The sequence below is a fragment of the Manis javanica genome, chromosome 2 (genome assembly GCF_040802235.1).
Source record: "Manis javanica isolate MJ-LG chromosome 2, MJ_LKY, whole genome shotgun sequence".
Lineage (NCBI taxonomy): Eukaryota > Metazoa > Chordata > Mammalia > Pholidota > Manidae > Manis > Manis javanica.
This window is the reverse complement of record NC_133157.1, coordinates 201,583,978-201,603,044: the sequence shown is the minus strand read 5'-3', so window position 1 is coordinate 201,603,044 and position 19,067 is coordinate 201,583,978. Positions and strand designations below refer to the sequence as shown.

The following is a 19,067-nucleotide window of genomic DNA, read 5'->3' as shown; positions in this document are numbered from 1 at the left end:
GAAGAATTTTTCAACAAGAGGTTCAAGCTTGCTCTTTAGCTGAAGCTAGGGAGGCTGTGACAGCGTTGGCAGAACCGCCCTCAGACCCTGAACGTTCCTAGGAGACCTGTTGAAGGGGCCTCTTCACCTTCATAAAAGTGGTTGACAGAACCCAGGAGAAAAAAACTATTAAGCCCTTGGGAAGGGGCAGCTGTTCTGAAGGATTAGAACTAAAATAAAGAGGAATAATCTCGTCACCTGTGTTTTGCACATTCAGGTGATGATACACCCCTACCAAGAAGGGGCTTTATTTGTAGACCAAGATGTTTCAGGTGATGCCCACCTCGCTTTTGAGAACTTCATAACTTTACTGGAGAAAGGCTGCATTTGGGGGAAAAGAAGTCCTTTAGAATCTTTGGCCTTGGGAATAAGAAACCATTGGCACCAAGTGTAAAGCTTTGGAAAATTAAATATTTCCCAAACTCTGTCCTTGAGTCACCACAAATGGGAACTGTTCCAAGGTCAGCTCTAGGCAACACTGTGAAATAAACAAACGGCGGTGGTTCTGCCTTTTCTTTTCCATGCCGTCTCTGTCCTCTGTGTCCTTCCCTCTCCTCCACTCACTTAAGACAGGCAGGCCCGAGATGCAAGTCAGTAAGGCCCCTCCTGATTTAGTATTTGCTTTTGTCTACTTTGAAAGGTATTTCAGGTATCAGTAAATGTAACAGGGAGGTTGTTTTGCAGGGAAGAAAAACTTTTCTGGGGTCAACAAAATAATAACTACCAATAATTAAATATTTTATACTTTACAAAACTCTCTTATATGTGATTTCATTTTGTGAGAATCAGTAGAGTGGGTGTTAGCAGCACTAGACAATGGTGGCAGGATTCTGGGTTCAAATCCCAGCTCTGCCAGGTACTCACTCTGTGACCTTGGGTGAGCCACTCAAACACTCTGTGCCCCAGTTTCCTCATCCATAACATAAGGATTGTCGGAAAGATTAAGTGAGAGTTATCTATGTATCACTTAGATTAGTGTTTTGCACACAGTCAGTGTTGGCTATGGTGATGATGCCTTGTTCACCTTAGTACTTCAGCTAGATATGTACACAATCTTATTTAACCCATCCAATAGCCCTGTGTGACAAGCATTATTATCCCCTTTTGCAGAAACTGGGGCTCAGAGAGACCTGAAGTAACTGGGTAGATATATCAAAGCTTTAAGTGGCAGAACTGGGATCTGAACCCATATTTGCTGGTTCTAACCACCACCCTGTGCTGGGGACCACTTCCCCTCATACAGCATGGGCGCTATTAGAATGCAGGGACTGAGTACTTCAGAACTGAAGAATTGGTGTTCCCAGTATGGACTCAGGCATCTGTTTTTTCCTAGTAGTTCTCTGGGATTTATCTGAGCACAAGATTGCCCTGTGCTATTTATTTTTCTTCATTATTGGAGAACATGAACTGACTCTGTTTGGTCCCTTTAAGTACAGTGGTGAGGCCTCAGAGTGCAGAGTTTCAAAGCATGGCTTGCTCAGATTGCTAGGGCCCCAGTGTGCAACTGCCCACCGGCTTAGTAAGAACCTGCCTCCCAGAGTAGTTGTGGATGACCAGAGAGAAAGTGCCTGCAAAGCTCTCAGAGAGACACTGCTCATGGTATGGACACCCATTATTGCTACCATTAGTACTAATTTGTTTTCCATTAAAAGATAAAACTAAAATTTAACTCCAACTTAAGTAGAAAGGAATCCACATTTTAGCTTTGGATTTCATAGCTTCAGAATTACAATTCTGAAAATTGTTTTTTGAAGTGTGTGTATTTATACCCCAAGGCAAGCTTATTCATGGATTTCAAGAAATATGAACTAATATTTATGTATATTTATTAACTGATATTTGTTGGATGCGTACTCTGCCCCTGGCTCCAGGGATACACCAGGAGATGACGCAGGCGTGAGCCGCCCCCTGATGTCCCTGATGTTTGTATTCTAGGGAGGGCTGCATCATGGCAGCTGGTATCTCATCTGAGCACCTCTTTCCTTTTCTGCTGAGTCCATAATGACCTACTACAGCAAATTTTTTGAAAACAAGAGAAAATCCAGCCAACCTACAATCTCCTCTTTCTCCCCACACCTCCAAAGGGGACCTTCAGATAATATAATCCTGCCCACAGTTTATACCCAGCCATCATCTGCATAGGTTTTCTTTTAGCTAGTTCAGGATGTTGGCTAAAATATCCTTTGTTTGCTGGTAGTGCAAAGAAAGGAGGCGCATACATGTGTGCGTATCTGTGGCTGGAGAGGGGCAGCTTATATGATTGGATCCATGATGTCACTGAGGAAACACACTCCCCTGAGGAAGAAATGACTCAGTGATTTAGAAGATTCATCTTAAAGTGGATGATGACTTGCTTCAAAGATTTGCAGATAAATAGGAAGTTACATTAAAAGCCCCAAATACCCAGTTTAGTTACTGATGTTAAATTGCAAATAAGTCCAGTCTCCAAGGGCCCATTTGGGGCAAGTTAAAGAAGTAATTTAGCGAGCAGTATCTTGGTGCTCTGGAGGGAGGGATTCCTCTCCTGAGGAGGCCTGGACTAGCAGGAAAATTTAGCACAGGGATTGTTAAACCCACTGAGCTTTCATCCAACTTGCTGCATTCACTCATACAATTTGACATGTATTTTAAACAAAACCGAAAATGATAGCCCTTCTGGGAGGGAAAAACGAAAGAAAGAATTGAGTCTCTTGCTGCAACAATGATTTCTGTGGGTGGTTATTGTCATCTCTTTTGAAATCTTTTTCCTTCTGTCTTTGAACAGATGACCCTAAAGCCATTATTGCTAACCTCACGGTAAGTATTTTAAGTCACCAGGCCTCTGCCTTTGGAGTAGCTTCCCCAAGCTCACCTCCTGTGTTCACGTCTCTTGTGGGGTGGGAGGAACATATTCCTCACTTCCCTGCCATCCTGTGAATTTGTTTCTCTAAGAGCTTTCGAAACTGCTGGCCTGTGGACAGCTGTAGCCTCCCTGAAGGTCTCGGCAGTGATACAAACTGAGAATATTTGATCTTCCCATTGGAACTGAAAAGTATTGATTCAAGATTGAACAAATCCTTACTCTATCTGAACCAGATCTGCCCACCACCACCCTGTTCCACTGTCCCCCCACCCAGGATAGAGACATTAAAAGTGCATGAGGATATGTATAACCACATGGGCCTGAACATACATTTTCCCTTCTCAACCAGCCTCATATCCCTTGACTTGAAGCAGTTAGGAAAGGCCTTGAAGTTTGAGTGCCTCTTAGTGATGGTCTCACGAATCAGGAATGTATCTTAAAAGTTCCTAAGCTCTCTAACAGTCTTCCATGTCATCTTCAAAGTTATCTCATCCCCTTTGAACCTACTTGTTTTCAGCTCAAGTTATTTGATAGGGGAAACAAATTCCATTTATTCACTAGCCGCCAACATTTTGTTTGGCTTAAAGAAAAGAAAGAACCTCTTCCAACTTTCTAGAGAGAGAACACCTAGGACGTTTTCTAGAACACACACCTTCTAAAGTCCAATTCCCACTTACATTGCAGTGTAAAAAACCAGACCAGCACTTCAAGCCTTACATGAAACAGCACCTTCCGAAACGCTTGCACTATGCCAACAACAGGAGAATTGAGGACATCCATTTATTGGTGGACCGCAGGTGGCATGTTGCAAGGTAACCTGGGGAGTGGCTATTCCTGGGTCTCATCTTTGTCACACCCTCTTAGGCAACTAGAGTGCTGTAAAGCCCTTAGCCATCATAGAAAGAAATATCATTTGGAAATCTCACCATTTACAAAAAGTTTTTTGTGCTAGATAAACAATCAGCCCTGAGAAAACATCTCTATTTTCTAGATCTCAGCATCTTGGTGTTTCTCTGTAGTCTCTCAGCACATCTCTGTGTGGTCTCTCTCTTTTTTATTTCTTGAATTCACATCCTAGCCTCCATTCTTGTTACTGGAGCAAGTCAGAAGTATGACTGGGCATTGCCTTACCACTCTGGACTGATTTGGTCTTGGTTGATGAGACATAGTGTCTAGCAACATTTACAGAGGAGTTCAAATTATTCACTTATCTTGAAATCTCTGTCACTGTGGGCATGCTTGTATTGCTGTAAATATTTCAGATATTTACCCTCTTTTGAGCTCCATTATTTAAGAGACTATTTCTTGCTCTCAAATGTGGTATACAATGTGTTGGGAAGCTCTAACCATTTCTGAAGAGTTAATCACTCAAGTTTATCCGGATCTGGCAGCAGCCCTTCCCCATTTACTTTTGCTCTGACTCTCTCCTTAAGAAAAGTTTTGTGAATCAGTCTGCAGTAATAATTGAACAACTACTATATGCACTCTAGCTAGTACTTTAATGAGTTTACAGTGGAGGGAAAATAATGAGAAGACTTCTGTCCTTATGTCAATATGGAACATCTGGAGAGACACATATGACAAATATATAAATATCCTACTCTAATTGTCAAGGGGATGCATAGAGTTAAATATGTAGGAATATGAAGAGAGATGTATGAAGACCAGAAATCATTGAAATAATTTATAACAGATGTGGAAAGTCTTCATCAAGAAGTTACAAAGATGTGAACAACATGGCTCGGTTGAGTAGGTTCTCTGAAAGGAACTTTTACATATGGGGCAGCTTGGGGGGGAAGAGCAAATTTGGTAGGTTTATATGAAGAAAACCTTGGAGTTAAGTAGAAGTTAAGTGAAAGATGGTGACAGTTGAACAAATTAGCATAGACCAAACCGAGGCATTTTAATTATCAGTAAATCTTTTTAATTTAACTTTTGCATTGTAGTTATGTGCACATATCTTACTATCCCAAGCTGAAAGTACTTTTTCTAAGAGTGGGGATGCAGATGTTTAATTTCTTTATTTTCCACCAAGCACCTTACTTCAGTGCAATTTACCCTTGTAAGTACTTAGGAAATATCTGTATTAGTAAACATGAAAGTTTTTTGGAAAAGTGCTACATGACACTTGAGCAAAAGATGGCTTCCTGCACAAGAAAGAAGGCCAGATGGCTCTGATGTCTGGAGAGCAGCATTTTCATTTTCTATTTTTAAATAGAGATATTGTCTAGGTGAGGCTGGGCTTTGGTTAGACATGTCACATTACATATGTCACAAAAAACAAACATGGTTAGTTTACCACTGAGTTATACCCTCTAGTCGTATTATACTGGTAGATAAATGTGTATGCAAACATTTTTGTAGAATACAAATCTCCATTCACTCATTAAATATCACAGATTTTGTCTGTCATGTGTTTGGCACTGAGTGTAGTGATGGGCGCGTAGAAGTGAACCAGACAAATGTGGTCCAGGAGTAGAGCATCTCGTGGTCCTGGAGCCAGTGAAGTGCATCAGCAGACGGAACATGACCCGTGACGAGGCCTTTGCTCAGTGCAAGCACAAGACACGAGGAGGGCCCCAGGGCTTCTGTCTAGAGGCCCCCATTCATCCTGGGTGGGTTGGCAAAGTAAAGGTACTTGGGGGAGAGGAATAAAGTCATCTTTTCATCACCAAAGGAATGATGCGATGAAAGTAGAGACAAATACACTTGTAAAATCCACTTCTTAGAGATATTTTGTGCACTGAAATTGACTTTTTATCAGAGTAATTCCCATGAGAAATCCTGACTGATTACACAATTGTTTCAATGTAGGAAACCTTTGGATGTTTATAAGAAACCGTCAGGAAAATGTTTTTTCCAGGGAGACCATGGATTTGATAACAAGGTCAACAGCATGCAGGTAGGATCACAGAGCTGTGAATTGAGAATGTTTTCGAGATCCTCAGCAGGGACAGGGATGGCATGTGAGTGGGGCTGCATGGTATTCATACATAGAGGGAGGGTTGCTACTAGATGTCTAATTGCCTTTGTTTGTTGTCTTTTCTTTTGGAAGACCGTTTTTGTAGGTTATGGCCCAACGTTTAAGTACAAGACTAAAGTGCCTCCATTTGAAAACATTGAACTTTACAACGTTATGTGTGGTAAGTCACTTACGCCATCAAAACCAGTGAAACAATCTTCAATTAACATATGAACTTCCTCAATGTCAGAGAAAGAAATGAGGTGTCTATTTTCTGGGACCACCTCATCTCCCCTATGAAAAGATGTTGCAACTAGCCCATGGGTTCGAAGGACAGAATATCAGCCCCTTCCTTCTAAGGCTTCTTTGTCTTGCTTCAACAGTTGACTAATGGGGCGTTTTCATGGTGTTGCTGTTGGCAGCCTCTGGCTGATCCAACATAGCATTACAGTTTGACACCGCTGGTCAGAGACCTAGTGAAGCAAGAGTTCTGCACAGAGCTTTCTCCCACCTCCATCTCTCATATTGCAGCCCGGTTAAAATGTTGCCAGCTTGCATCCTGGCCAGCTATTTATGTGCTCCTAATTATTTTTCTTCCTTGAGCTTCTAGTTGCTGAATGAGGACAACTTTTCCTATTTAGTCAGGGAGTGCCAGTCTGGTGGTTAGAGGGGGAGTCTGAAAGTCGGGTCTCCTGGGTTCTTTCCCCATCTTGGCTGCTCCCTCTCCCCCGTCCTGCCTCCCAGCTTAGGCAAGTCACTGTGTGCCCACTTGGCAACTGTTCAGTTGCCATGAAATCAGCCTGTTCATTTCACAGCGGCACTGCAAGGCGCAGCGCCAAGGCCTCCTCTTGTCCCTGTACTTCTGTGGCGTGCATGAGAGGGCAGACTTGAGGTTATTTATTGATTGTAAGACTCATTGCAAGAGTTGGGATACAAAGGCCGCCACACACGCAGGAGGGCAAGGATGCTGTCACTGATAGCCCTTGCGTTGCCCCCATCACCGGGGTTGGCCATAGCTGTCTTGTGGGGACTGTCTCTCTCTATGGTCAAGCAATAAACAGGGCTATTTCAGAAAACTGTGGCAAGACACGGTCAGAAGAGAACAGATCAGGAAATAAGAAAGAAGTGCTTACTGTTTAAAGTTTGTTTGATTCAGTTCTGATTTGTGTTCAGAGTTTTCAGACCCTTGGAAGGTGAATGGTTTTGACTCTCATTAAAAAATATGGCTTCTTTTCTTTCTTCTCATCAGACCTACTGGGATTAAAACCAGCTCCTAATAATGGAACCCACGGAAGTTTGAATCATCTCCTGCGTACTAACACCTTCAGGCCAACTATGCCGGAGGAACTGACCAGACCCAGCTATCCAGGGATTATGTACCTTCAGTCTGACTTTGACCTGGGATGCACCTGTGAGGACAAGGTAGAGCCGAAGGTAGAAATAATCTTTATGTTTCTCATGAAGGAGCTTGTTGGGTGTAGAGCAGTGCTGTCCAATGGAACTTTCTATTGATGACATAAATGATCTATATCTGTGCTCTCCAAAAGGGTAGCCATTGGCCAGATATGGCTTTTGAGCATGTGGAACTAAATTTTAAATTTTGTTTAATTTAATTACTTTAAATTGGAAGAGCCATAGGTGGCTGGTGGGCTACCATATTGGATGGCACAGATAGAGAGAATGAAGAGCAGAAAGGAGCATTCGTGATACTGTTCTGTGCATTCACAGTTCCCAACCAAAGGCCTTTTCTTTTTTTCAACCTGTATCATGTGTCTATCAGTCATGGTCCCAATAGGAAACAGATGGGGCATGCAGAAGAGATTTTTAAAGAGAGTTTAAAGGGATTGTTTCAATCATGTTTAATGAGAGGATTATTTACAAAGGCTGGGCAGGGTGGAGGGAAGTCAGTGAGGGATAGTTAAGCACCCCGGGGCTAGCAGGGTGCCCATCCTAGGACTGAAGTGTAAAGGGACTGAAACATGGAGAGAAGACTGTATCGGAAGGAACTGTGGGATGTGGACGGTGGGTGCAGCTCATGCACTGCAACCTGGAAGGGAGGAAGCTGGAGGAGTAAACAGCCTTATTGTCTCTCTCCTCTAATCCCCTGCCGGTTCCTCACATTGGTGGAACCCGACAGGAAATGAGAGGGCAGGCTGGCCCTCTGATGCAGTCCCTGCAGGTCAGTGTCCCAGGGCACGGAGCAAGGCAGGGGAGGGCGCAGTGGGAGCTGTGGTGGTGACAGTGGTGGTGCAGATAGAGACGCCTCCCACCCACACTGTGTTTGGACAGCTTCTGAATACCAAACAAACTGTTAAGTGTTAAACAATAAGTTGCTTATTGAATTTTATATTGATCAAAGACCTTATAGTTGCCAATCAATGCTTCTGACAGCAAGAAATAACCAGTTTTACCACACTGAGTTAATGTGATACCAGCACAAAGCAAAGAAATCTGTTTTTTTTTTTTTTGCATGTGTAGTTTTATTTTGGGTGAATGTGTGATCTTGCTATTAGACCTCAGGAAAATGGGAAATAGTTCTCCTATGGCCCTGTCTCCTACCCCTCCCATCTGCTGCCTTCCAGGGCTCCTACACGCCTAGGAGCCAGAAGCTCACCACCAGAAGAACTGTTTGCTCTTATAACCCCAGCCCCCTTTTTCTCACTCCTACATTTGCTCCTGACAAGAACCAATGAGGCTGATTATGACAAGGCAGATAATTCTCAGACCTCAGCTGAAGGAGTGGTGTCGCCAGTGTCAACAGGAAGTGGCCTTAGAAGTGGATTCCAAGTGTAATTTTAGAGGCATCTTCTAGTTGCATCTTGTTTTCTGAATTACCTTTCTTCTGGAGAACAAGAAATATTTTGGATATGTTATCTTAAAATCATTTTAGAGGAATTCAGGGTTGTCTTTATTTTGTCTACGGGTTTCTCCAAAAGATTACCTTCCTTTTCTTAAAAAAAAATCCAGACATACTGAAAACATGTACAGATTAGTAAGGTGAATACCTCAATACATGTATCATGAGAAAGAAAACATTACAGATTCACTAGAAGCTCCATCTGTACCTCCCTGCCAGCCCCACTTCCTTCCTACCCCAAAGGTAATTATATCATGAATATAGTGTATAATTGGCATGCAGGTCTCCATAATTTTACTGTGTACGTATGTATGTCTTAAATGATATATTAAATAATCCTTACTATAGTTCCCTAAAAATAACCTATGGTATAGTTCTTCATATTGTACATTTAATGTAAATGTTATGCTGTATATATCTTGCAATTATTTTGTTCATTATGTTTTTGAGATTTATGCATATTGATACATGAAGTTTTAGCTCATTCATTTTTACTACCAATAGTTAATATTTAATAATTTAAATATGCCATAATGATTTTATTCATTTTCCTATTTGAGACCATGTGGTAATTTCCAATATTAGTTCCTCCAAACAATGTTGCAATAGACATTATTGCAAACATCTTCTTATGCACATGTGTTAGAGTGCCTCTAGGATAATGAAGGGTAGTGTTACTGAGCCATTCATTTTCAGCCTTGGAAAAAGTGATTTCATAAGTTTGGGAATTGCTTTAGTGTACCTAGGGATTAACCAAAAATAATGAGGCACAATTCTAATTAATTTGCATATATGTTCCCAAATAGATCTTCCTTACCAATGTGGGAGCTTGGCACCATGATTATCTACAGTTTTAAGGAGAAGAAACAAAGTCATGGAGAGATTAAAGAACCATAGAACTACAAGGAAGTGGAGTTTAGAATGTCATTTTGAGATAAAATAATAATTCCTCTGCAAAGCTTATGGTGTTATGGAGTTAAGGATCCTGTTGAATTTAGCAAGGTGCAAGTGGCGAGAAGCATGCAGGAGAGAAGGGGCATTCTGATTTGCTTTCTTTTTTCTTTTCCTTTTCTGATTTTCACACATGAAGAACAAACTGGATGAACTCAACAAACGCCTTCACATAAAAGGGTCTACAGAAGGTAAGAAGTTTACAGAAAAAGAATCTGATAAGTTTGGTCTTCAGTTTTCAAAAGTGAAAAGACTTTTCACTTACTTCGTAGTATAAGCACGTGTTTTTTAAAATTCAATTTGGATTGTAAAGTAGTTTTAATATCCATCTGGCAAATAGTATGGTTTAGTCTATGTACACAAGATGCTAGCTGTTAATAGACAGGAAAATTCCATTAGCTTTATTGTTCCTCGATAGCTTTTAAGCTGTTTAAAAAACAGATGTAGTACTGTAGATCTGATGGGTCATAAATAAAGGTGCTGATGGGTACGTCTGTGAAGGGAATGGCAGGCAAAATTAGAAATAATAGCAGCTGGACCTAGACTGAAGCTCATGCACCTGGAAAGGCAGTGTACATGTGGTGGGGATACACAGAAGGAACCAAGTCAGAACTCCCTCTTCACATAAAGATCACCTTGAGCTCTAGTTCAAGACTTTGACACAGCAATAACATGCAGGTAGTAGTCAACTTTTGCAAGCTTGTGACTGAAAAAGAGAGTATCAGTTATTTGTACAAGAAAGTTGCATTTCTTGCTCACATTTTAGTATGCTGACTCTAGGCAAAGCATGACTCTGCCCCATGTGTCCTCTTTATTCTGGCCCCCAGCAGCCCCCAGCTGGGACATGCCCTTCTCATGGCAGAGGGAGAACAGGAATGTCATAGCTGTGCAACGGGTGTCAACGCTTCTGCTGTTATGGGGCATGTGCTGCTACCTACCATTCACAGTTCACTGGTGAAAGGAAAGCACATGAAACCAGTGAGTAGGGAAGCATATTCTTTCTGTAAGGATGCTGACCTGCAAGTCACATGAATGTGGGTGGTAGTACAGACTCCCATCCAAAGGGCAGTAAATAATTAGGAACAATAATGCTATCTACCACACAAGCTCTTCCTTCTGGTTTTGAAGCTCCGGAAAATTAGAAGAAAATAGAAAGGGAGGGAGAGGCTGCTATGCAGGTTACTACTATGTAGGTGGAGTGGCATCTTGTAACAGCAAGAGAATGAGCACAAGTATATTAAAAAGCAGATAGAACTCAGACCAGCAGCCCCAACTCACTCAATAAAGATGCACACAGTAAATTCTCCTGAGAGCATTCTCCAAGTTATTAGCTTACATATGGTTCTTGTTTATCGTATGTGCTGTTTCCAATCTGATTACGTGGAGGTTGAGGAAACCAATAGATTTTACTTAATTGACTTATTTTTCCTCTTCGTAAAGACTTTCATCTTCCTCTTTCTTCCCTTTCTGCAGCCCATCCCTTGCCCCTCTCTCTTTGATCACAGAACACACAGACTCTTTGGCATGCCAATTGAATGAACATAACATTGAAGATAGGACTTGGTTGTGGAAGGTACACAGATCCTTCACAACTCTAGAAGTGATTTGCAGTGTTTGAAACCTAACCTCTAGTGGACTATAGTGACACTATAATCAGAAAAACTGGGATGTTGCCAAGGTCAAGAGGCACAGAGGCTCATGATTTGAGCTTTTCAAATATTCAATCACCAAGACAGAAATAATACTGAGATGTTTCTCTTTTAAAAGTTACTAATAAATTAATTTTGATAACTTTTAATGGACTCTCATGTTTTTGCTGATTCAAGCTCTATTCATGATACTCTCTGGGAAAAAACCACTGCATTTAGTTTGTTGGTGGCAGTGTGCTCATGTGACAAAACCAGTCCCAGCTCAGCATAAGCAGTAGCCACAAACTTCTGAGCATGAAATAAGAGACATCTTCTAGGTGAATCACTGATGATCGGGGCTGGAAGGAGCTATTTTTAGTGACTTCATTTCTCCATTGCTCTGCTCAGAGGTGAGTGGAAGTGTCTTATTTCAAGATGATTTTACATCACTGAAGCTTAAAGTTTCTATACTTTGATGGAAATGGACCCTCATGGGTATTTGTGGATGACCTACCTTGGGCTGGAAACTGATTCCTTGAGACATCTAGTCCTGTTAGCTGTGTCACTGGTAGTTTCTTTTATATGACTTCACAATGGTGACAAAATATTAGGGGAAGATCATGGTAGCACATTTCCTTGGTCTGTTTATGGCCTAGTGGGATGGCCTTTGAGGATCCAAGAGAGACTTTAGAACTATCATACGAAATTAATTATATATCATTGTATCAGTATGTACAAAGCATTTCCTTGTTTAGATTCTGGAATGTGTATAAGCCTCAGCGTCCTCTCTCCTGTCTCTTTCTCTTGTCTCACTGTTCTTGGTTTTTGTCTCCAAAAGGGTCTGATCTCAGTCATTTTGTCAGCTGCAAAGTGATGTGTTCTTGGTCAGAGTACTTTCAGGTCTCTGTAGTGTTTCCTGGGTCATAAACCTACTCTCATACCTGAGATATTGGATGTCTACTCCACTGGAGTAGACTTCATGTGTGCGAATGCACAGTCATGCTATGTTCACAGTCATTGTCTCCCCTTTCTGGAGCTCCTTGAATATATATTAAGACTTTGAAAGTATTTTGTAGACCTAAAGTTCAATACAAAAGTAAAGTTGTATTCTTTTTATTCCTAGTTTTTTAAACTACCTCTTTAGGTAGGTGGCTGGTTTTCTAGAATAAGCCAAGTGCTATATATGCACATTCCGTTTGTAGTATTCATATGTTGGTGTCTTAAAACCACTCTTGAAACCATTTAAATGCCATAAAAACCACTCCTACATCTATACAAAATGCATGTGTGAAAGCTGAACATCACAATAGTGAAACAACCCAGGGATAGTTGAGGGTAACCCAAAGTCTCTTATATATTAAATTAATCTTAGCAATATTTTTCTATAAATATTTAAACTGTTACAGAATCAAGTCCTTTACTAAAATGAAGAGGAAAATGAAAGATAATCTTCAAAAACAGTGATCTAAACTGCTTGCTGAAGCCTTACTATTTCTAGACATATGATGAATTCTGGATCTTAATTGCATGACTATTGTTGTATCTGAGTCTCATGTACTTAATGTCTTGGCAAACACACTGTGTAACGAAAACTCATTTCTTTGGGACTTTAAATCAGTGGATGGATGAATGAACAAGATGAAAATGAAAAATCTTTCATAGCGAACAATTCTGGCATAATAGCTAGGTATAGTTTTTCACTGTAAAAACAATTGTACTATTTATTTTCACCCTTAATCTTTTCTCTATTTACATTGACATAAAAATATTTTATGGTTAGCATTCACTGTCACCTCTGTGAAGAAAGAAATTAAAGATTATTATAACACCTATATACATTTGGCTCCTTATCACACATAATAAAAAGTTAGTTTGCGAAGAAAAATGATTTAAACACTAGTGATTCTAACTTTAAAGCAGTGTCCTGAGTATGACTAGAGGGGGAATTTTATCTGTAGCTTTTCTTCAGTTCTGAAATGTTTGTCAGGTTTTTTTTTATTTCTGGAGATAATTAGTTCTGCTAGAGAAAGAATGAGATCTTTTGTTTCTCTCTGTATGTATCTCTGTGTATATTTTAAGGAAAATTTGGAAGAAATCAGTACAAACATAATTGTTTCTGATTTATAGTAAGATTCAAGATGAATTAGAGGAATAGAAACTGAATTTTAATAACATTTTCCTACCAATATCTTTGCTGATATTGAAGTAGAGCATGTAATTTTACTAAATCACCACAACTGCTTAGGGCCAAAACCCAGACAAGGGCTTTACATCTTTCCCCTCTAAACAGTACAACATCCCAGTGAGATATGAGGCTTTGGGAAGTTAAGTTAAAGAATCACAGAGCTGAGATGACGTTTGACTTCAGTTCTTTATGATGACACTAAAGCCCCTGTGCTTTCCTATGTAAATGTTTCTTAGCATAAGGGTTGAAACAAGGGGAATATGTCTCGAGAGAATGTCAGTTTCTATCAGGGTTTGGAAGTTGTGTCTAAAGTACTAGATGCTTGGTATCAATTGCTGTCCTCGTTAGCTTCTCAGCAAACATGACTGAGGCAGAACTCATGTCCAGGAGTAGTTGGATCTTCATTCCAACATGCCCTCCAGTAGATAGCTCCCACTGGAGTCAGCCCCCATCTGGAGTCAGCACCGAAATGGAGACTGCCCAAAAGGCTAAGGAGAAGAATAATGGACTAGGAAGATAGAGACCTATATTCTGGGTGTGCTATGTTGCTGAGTTATCATGCACAGATTGTGAACCTCTAGTTCCTTTATTAGTAAGAAGAAATGATATTGATCTGCCCAGTATGCCTCTCAGGGTTATATCAGTATATAATGACCATATTACTTATCATCCTCTTTTGAGTGTATCAGGCAGGTCATATGTAGAAAGCCAGTTCTCAAGAGTCATAACAAACAGTATTTTTTTTTTAATAAAACAAGCATTCCCTTATTTAACATGTATTTACCGAGTAGATATTTTGTACTTAGTATTGCTGGAGGTAGAGATGTAATGATGAACCAAACAGATAAAATCCCTATCCTCATTGAATTATTATTTTATGGTGAGATTTAGCCAGTTGATGAATTACCACATAGTGTTTTAAGGACTGAGATAAGAAAGAACAGGACATTGGTAGAGACATTGAATCTAATCCCAAATAAGGTTGACGTGGCAATAAATGATAGTAGGCATTTGCAAGGCAAAGGAGGAGAACGGAACCAGGAAAAGGAAAGACCTTGGGTAGAGATTCTGTGGTAAAATGTAAGAGCATGTTATTGTGGGGTGAGTGTTTTTTAAAAAAGGGAGAGCTTTTCATGTGGCTCTCAAGTCAGCCTGCTAATCCGTGGGAATATGAATCAGGAAGCTGAAGGGAGAAAAGAAACACAAACTCAAGTCTGGATGACCAAATTTTGAAAGATGAAAAGAATGAGTGTTGGGGATGTCCACACCACTTAAAAAGGTTGCCTCACAGTATCTTGCCAAATGTGGTATCTGGAGGAGAACCTTGGCATGTACCAAAAATGCCTGAGACTATTGTAAATAGGGAACCAGGATTCCACATCCTGGAATTCCATGGAGTAGGGACTCAGACTGGGAAGACAGGGACTATACTTGATCCATATCAAGAAATCACAAGGGACTTGTTTCAGAAGCAGAGACTAACAGGCTAGTGTCCAGGGTGACTGGTCTTGACACAAAGAGCTTATGTGTCCAAAGACTGAGATCTTATGGCTCAACTGGGGTCCTTTTGCTACATTCGAAATGTGATGGGTGGCTTGCCCAAGATGTTATAAATGAGTAACAGAGTCAGGCTGTGACCAATAATCTGTGGTTCTTTGATTCTGTGATTAACTGAAAAAGGGAAAATCTAAGTTTTGATTCTGGACCTTAAAGTTTATGTGCCTTACTTTAAAGATTATTTCACCTTTTCTGTAGATGAAAGTATTATACTTTGGGAAGACCCGAGGGGATTCTTTGGGTCAGTTGGGGACCTTGATTGGATTTTAGGAAACTGTCAAAAGCACTACATTGTTTTTTCTTCATTCCATACATGCCCAGTTAACAATTGAGAAAAAGTCACGTAATGATATATCTGTGCTCCAGCTCTGTGCCAAAAATTACACTTATGCATAGCTGGGAAAGCTGTGAAGTGCAGAGCAGAGAAATGGTGGAGAGGCTTCAAGTGGGGACATCTTTCAGGAGAAAGTGAATCTGAAGGTGTCTCTTCCCTTTTTTGTCCCCTCTTGCCCTCTCTCATTCTCATGTCTCTTCTATGAGGACTGAACTATGTGACCATATTATTTGTCATCCTCCTTTGAGTATTAAAAGGGGCCCTGTTAACAACTATGCCAGGGCACCAGGCATAAACCGAGATGTAGGGGCAGCCTGGCTTAGTTTCATATTTCTCTAAGGATCGCACTGATGCCTCCTCGCCCGGTCTCTGTATTCCTCCTGCCATGTTCCCATTACACTCTGTAGATGTCTGACACGGTGTGAGCCACGTCACATTTTAGTTATTTGTGCCATGTTGGTCTCTCCCATTGAACTGTGAGCTTTATGAAGGTAAGAGCTCTATCTTAATTATCTTTGTTTAGTATCTCTATTCTGTGGCTCAAGCCCCGGCACAAAGATACTCAGTAAATGTGTGATGAGGGGGAATACATTAATGAGAAATTTGAGGAAAGTCAAGTGGCAGGACTGATGGAGAAATTATTCCCAGAAGAGAGAGAGGGAATCACAGAGTTACAAACAGGGATCGTGAGCAGTGCTGCGAATAAGTCAGCCTACGTGGGATGGAGCGTCATGTTAAGGAACGCCAACAAATGAGGAGAACTGCAGCAGGGAGCCAGAATTGGTGGAGTCTACAGATTTTCCAGGACTGTTGTTGGGGGGCTGCTCTAAGGAGGGGTGCTTCACGAAGAAATGTGGCTGCTGTTTTGCCGCTTGATGGAATAGACTGGATGCTAGGTTTACATTTGTATTTGGAGGAATGTGTTTGGTAAGCATGAAAACTTGAATGATAAAAAGAATAGCTTCTCAAAGAATTTTGATACTTCTGCTTCCAGCTGAAACCAGGAAATTCAGAGGCAACAAAAATGAAAACAAAGAAAACGTTAATGGAAATTTTGAACCTAGAAAAGGTTTGGTTTGAGTTTTGAAGGAAAGTCTGACTTGGTTAACTGCCCCCAAGTACTACTGTTACGATTTGCTGGCTGCTTATTTGTTCATTATATTTCATCTGTATAATATTATCATATTATGATCTATCTTTTAGGGGTGGGTCCCCAAATTTGGCAGCTTAACCAAGGCTTCTACATTTACTGCGATGCTGAAGAAGCCAGAGCACCCAGAAGAGGCTTGTGCTGTAACAGCGTGGGCTGCTTTGCCTCAAATCAGCAGTTCTACTTGGGAGGGTCTTACAAAATATTCTATGAAGGGTTCCCTCTGTTACTTGCATAGAATGGTAATACTTCAATTAAAGCAACATGTATACATAATTTAAGAAGTGATTGCCAGAGCTGATTTTCTCTAATAGAAATAATTATAAAAATTTTTTGATGATTACACAGAGAATTGTGAATTGCTTAAGTCTCAATTTCTAAATATTTTGGTCTGTAGGGCCCCAGTACCCAAGAATCTGTGGATGTTTGGACTTTAGCCTATCCAAAATGGGCAGATCAAGCTCCAGGCATTTATTATGGGTGTGGAATGAAAGTTTGCATACACAACTCTTATCTCTTCTTCCTAAAAGAGTAAAGTTTCTGACCTTCCTTTTTCCCCAAGAGAAGAGCTTCCTCTTGGAGGTCTAAATTTACATTCTGGGGTCTTAACTGAATGCTTTGGTAACTGATGACCTCTTTTTTTTTTGTATTTCAAGGACCCTCTTGAATGCCCACTTATTTTATCTATACATGTTTCTTTAAGTTCTTACCTGGAGAGTTTTCCTCCACGTGGTAAAGCTGCTTACTTCAAATGCTCGTTACTACTCACTGTTTATGCTGAAATAATGCATACTTGAGTTGCAGTTTGCAAATAATGATCAAAGGGCACCTTCCTCTTAATTAAATCATTGGTTAATTTGATGAGCCTTTTCAGGGGTCGGATGAACTAATCCTACAAAAATCAATCCTATTGATTTTCCATTCAGCTGAATCGTTTCTAAATTTACTATTTAATGTTTCCTTCCCATAGAGATTAAAATTCCTTACAACTAAAAAGCATTTAAACGAATATGGTATTTACATTATAGTTTTGATAATTGTAAGCCTTGACCCATGCTTAGGTGATCAGATAAACCACAAAATGTTAGGAAAACTAACTTGATTAAATTAAGGAGAAGGAGCTACATTATTAATAAGTAAGCAAGCAAATTTTGGGCAAGTTGACTCTCTTCCAATATTTCTTTAACATTTGATGTAAAGTCTAATATATGTTTAACACAGTTTACTTTTTCTTTCCTAGAGAGACACCTCCTTTATGGACGGCCTGCTGTGCTTTATCGGACTAGATATGATATCTTATATCATACTGACTTTGAAAGCGGTTATAGTGAAATACTCCTAATGCCACTCTGGACCTCATACACTGTTTCCAAACAGGTCAATGACAAAACTGGGTTTTATAGTCTTCATGTGATTACATTCCTTGCATTCATATAATAATTGCTTGCTTAACAGAACTTTTGTCTTAGGAAAGATTTAAACTTTTCCTGATGAAAGAAATCCTATGTTGGGTCTGTTGCAGAGTATTTTGAACTAGACTTTACTCAGTGTTCTAGTAACTTCATGGCAATATGTTAAATATAGAAGGGAGCTTACTAATTCTTTTAGTTTCTTTTACTCTGCTTGCCATTGCCCTATAGTTATAGAAGCCAATGAGATTTAGCTTTTATTAAAGAGCAGGTTTAGGTTCACAGAAAAACTGAGTAAGGACAGAGAGTTCCCTCTACCCACTGCCCCATGCATGCACAGCTTCCCCCACTATCGACATGCTGTTTTTTTTATGAAGGTATCATTGATATACACTCTTATGAAGGTTTCACATGAAAAACACTGTGGTTACTACATTCACCTATATTGTCAACTCCCCTCCATACCCAATTTAAGTCACTGTCCATCAGCGTAGTAAGATGCCACAGAGTCACTACTTGTTTTTTCTGTGCTACACTGTATTCCCTGTGATGCCCCCCCCACACACCATGTGTGCCAATCATAATCCCCCTCCATCCCCTTCTCCCTCCCTTCCCCCAACCCTCTCCCACCCCACCCCACCCCTTTAGAAACCACTATCCCTTCTTGGAGTCTGACTCTGCTGCTGTTTTGTTCCTTCAGTTTTGCTTTGTTGTTTTACTCCACAAATGAGGGAAATCATTTGGTGCTTGTCTCTCTCCACCTGGCTTATTTCACTGAGCATAATACCCTCTAGCTCCATCCATGTTGTTGCAAATGGTAGGATTTGTTATTTGTTTTCTTCTCATGGCTGAATAGTATTCCATTGTGTATACAACATGCTGGGTTTTTTTAGCAACTTTTTTTTATTTTGGTATCATTAATCTACAATTATAGAAAGAACATTATGTTTACTAGGTTCCCCCCTTCACCAGGTCCCCCCCACATACCCCTTCACAGTCACTGACCATCTGTGTAGTAAGATGCTGTAGAATTACTATTTGTCTTTTCTGTGTTGCACAGCCCTCCCCGTGCCCCCCTTGCACTATACATGCCAATTGTAATGCCCTCTTTCTTTTTCCCCGCCTTTATCCCTCCCTTCCCACCCATCGTCCC

General features: G+C 40.4%; 1 protein-coding gene across 10 annotated transcripts in view; it reads left to right on the top strand.

Moving 5' to 3' along the window:
• The window catches only part of ENPP2 (ectonucleotide pyrophosphatase/phosphodiesterase 2), a 100,652-nt gene that overhangs the window by 68,081 nt on the left and 13,504 nt on the right, over nucleotides 1-19,067 (top strand). For 4 of the 10 annotated variants that reach the window (XM_037010853.2, XM_037010847.2, XM_037010851.2 and 1 more), the window contains 8 exons: nucleotides 2,804-2,835; nucleotides 3,566-3,693; nucleotides 5,696-5,783; nucleotides 5,937-6,024; nucleotides 7,093-7,277; nucleotides 9,791-9,842; nucleotides 16,350-16,424; nucleotides 17,746-17,882. In XM_037010853.2, the coding sequence (XP_036866748.1) occupies nucleotides 2,804-2,835; nucleotides 3,566-3,693; nucleotides 5,696-5,783; nucleotides 5,937-6,024; nucleotides 7,093-7,277; nucleotides 9,791-9,842; nucleotides 16,350-16,424; nucleotides 17,746-17,882 (785 nt within the window). The remainder of the gene's footprint in view (nucleotides 1-2,803; nucleotides 2,836-3,565; nucleotides 3,694-5,695; nucleotides 5,784-5,936; nucleotides 6,025-7,092; nucleotides 7,278-9,790; nucleotides 9,843-16,349; nucleotides 16,425-17,745; nucleotides 17,883-19,067) is intronic. The other 6 variants (XM_037010848.2, XM_073230006.1, XM_037010850.2 and 3 more) reach the window with 3 other exon arrangements.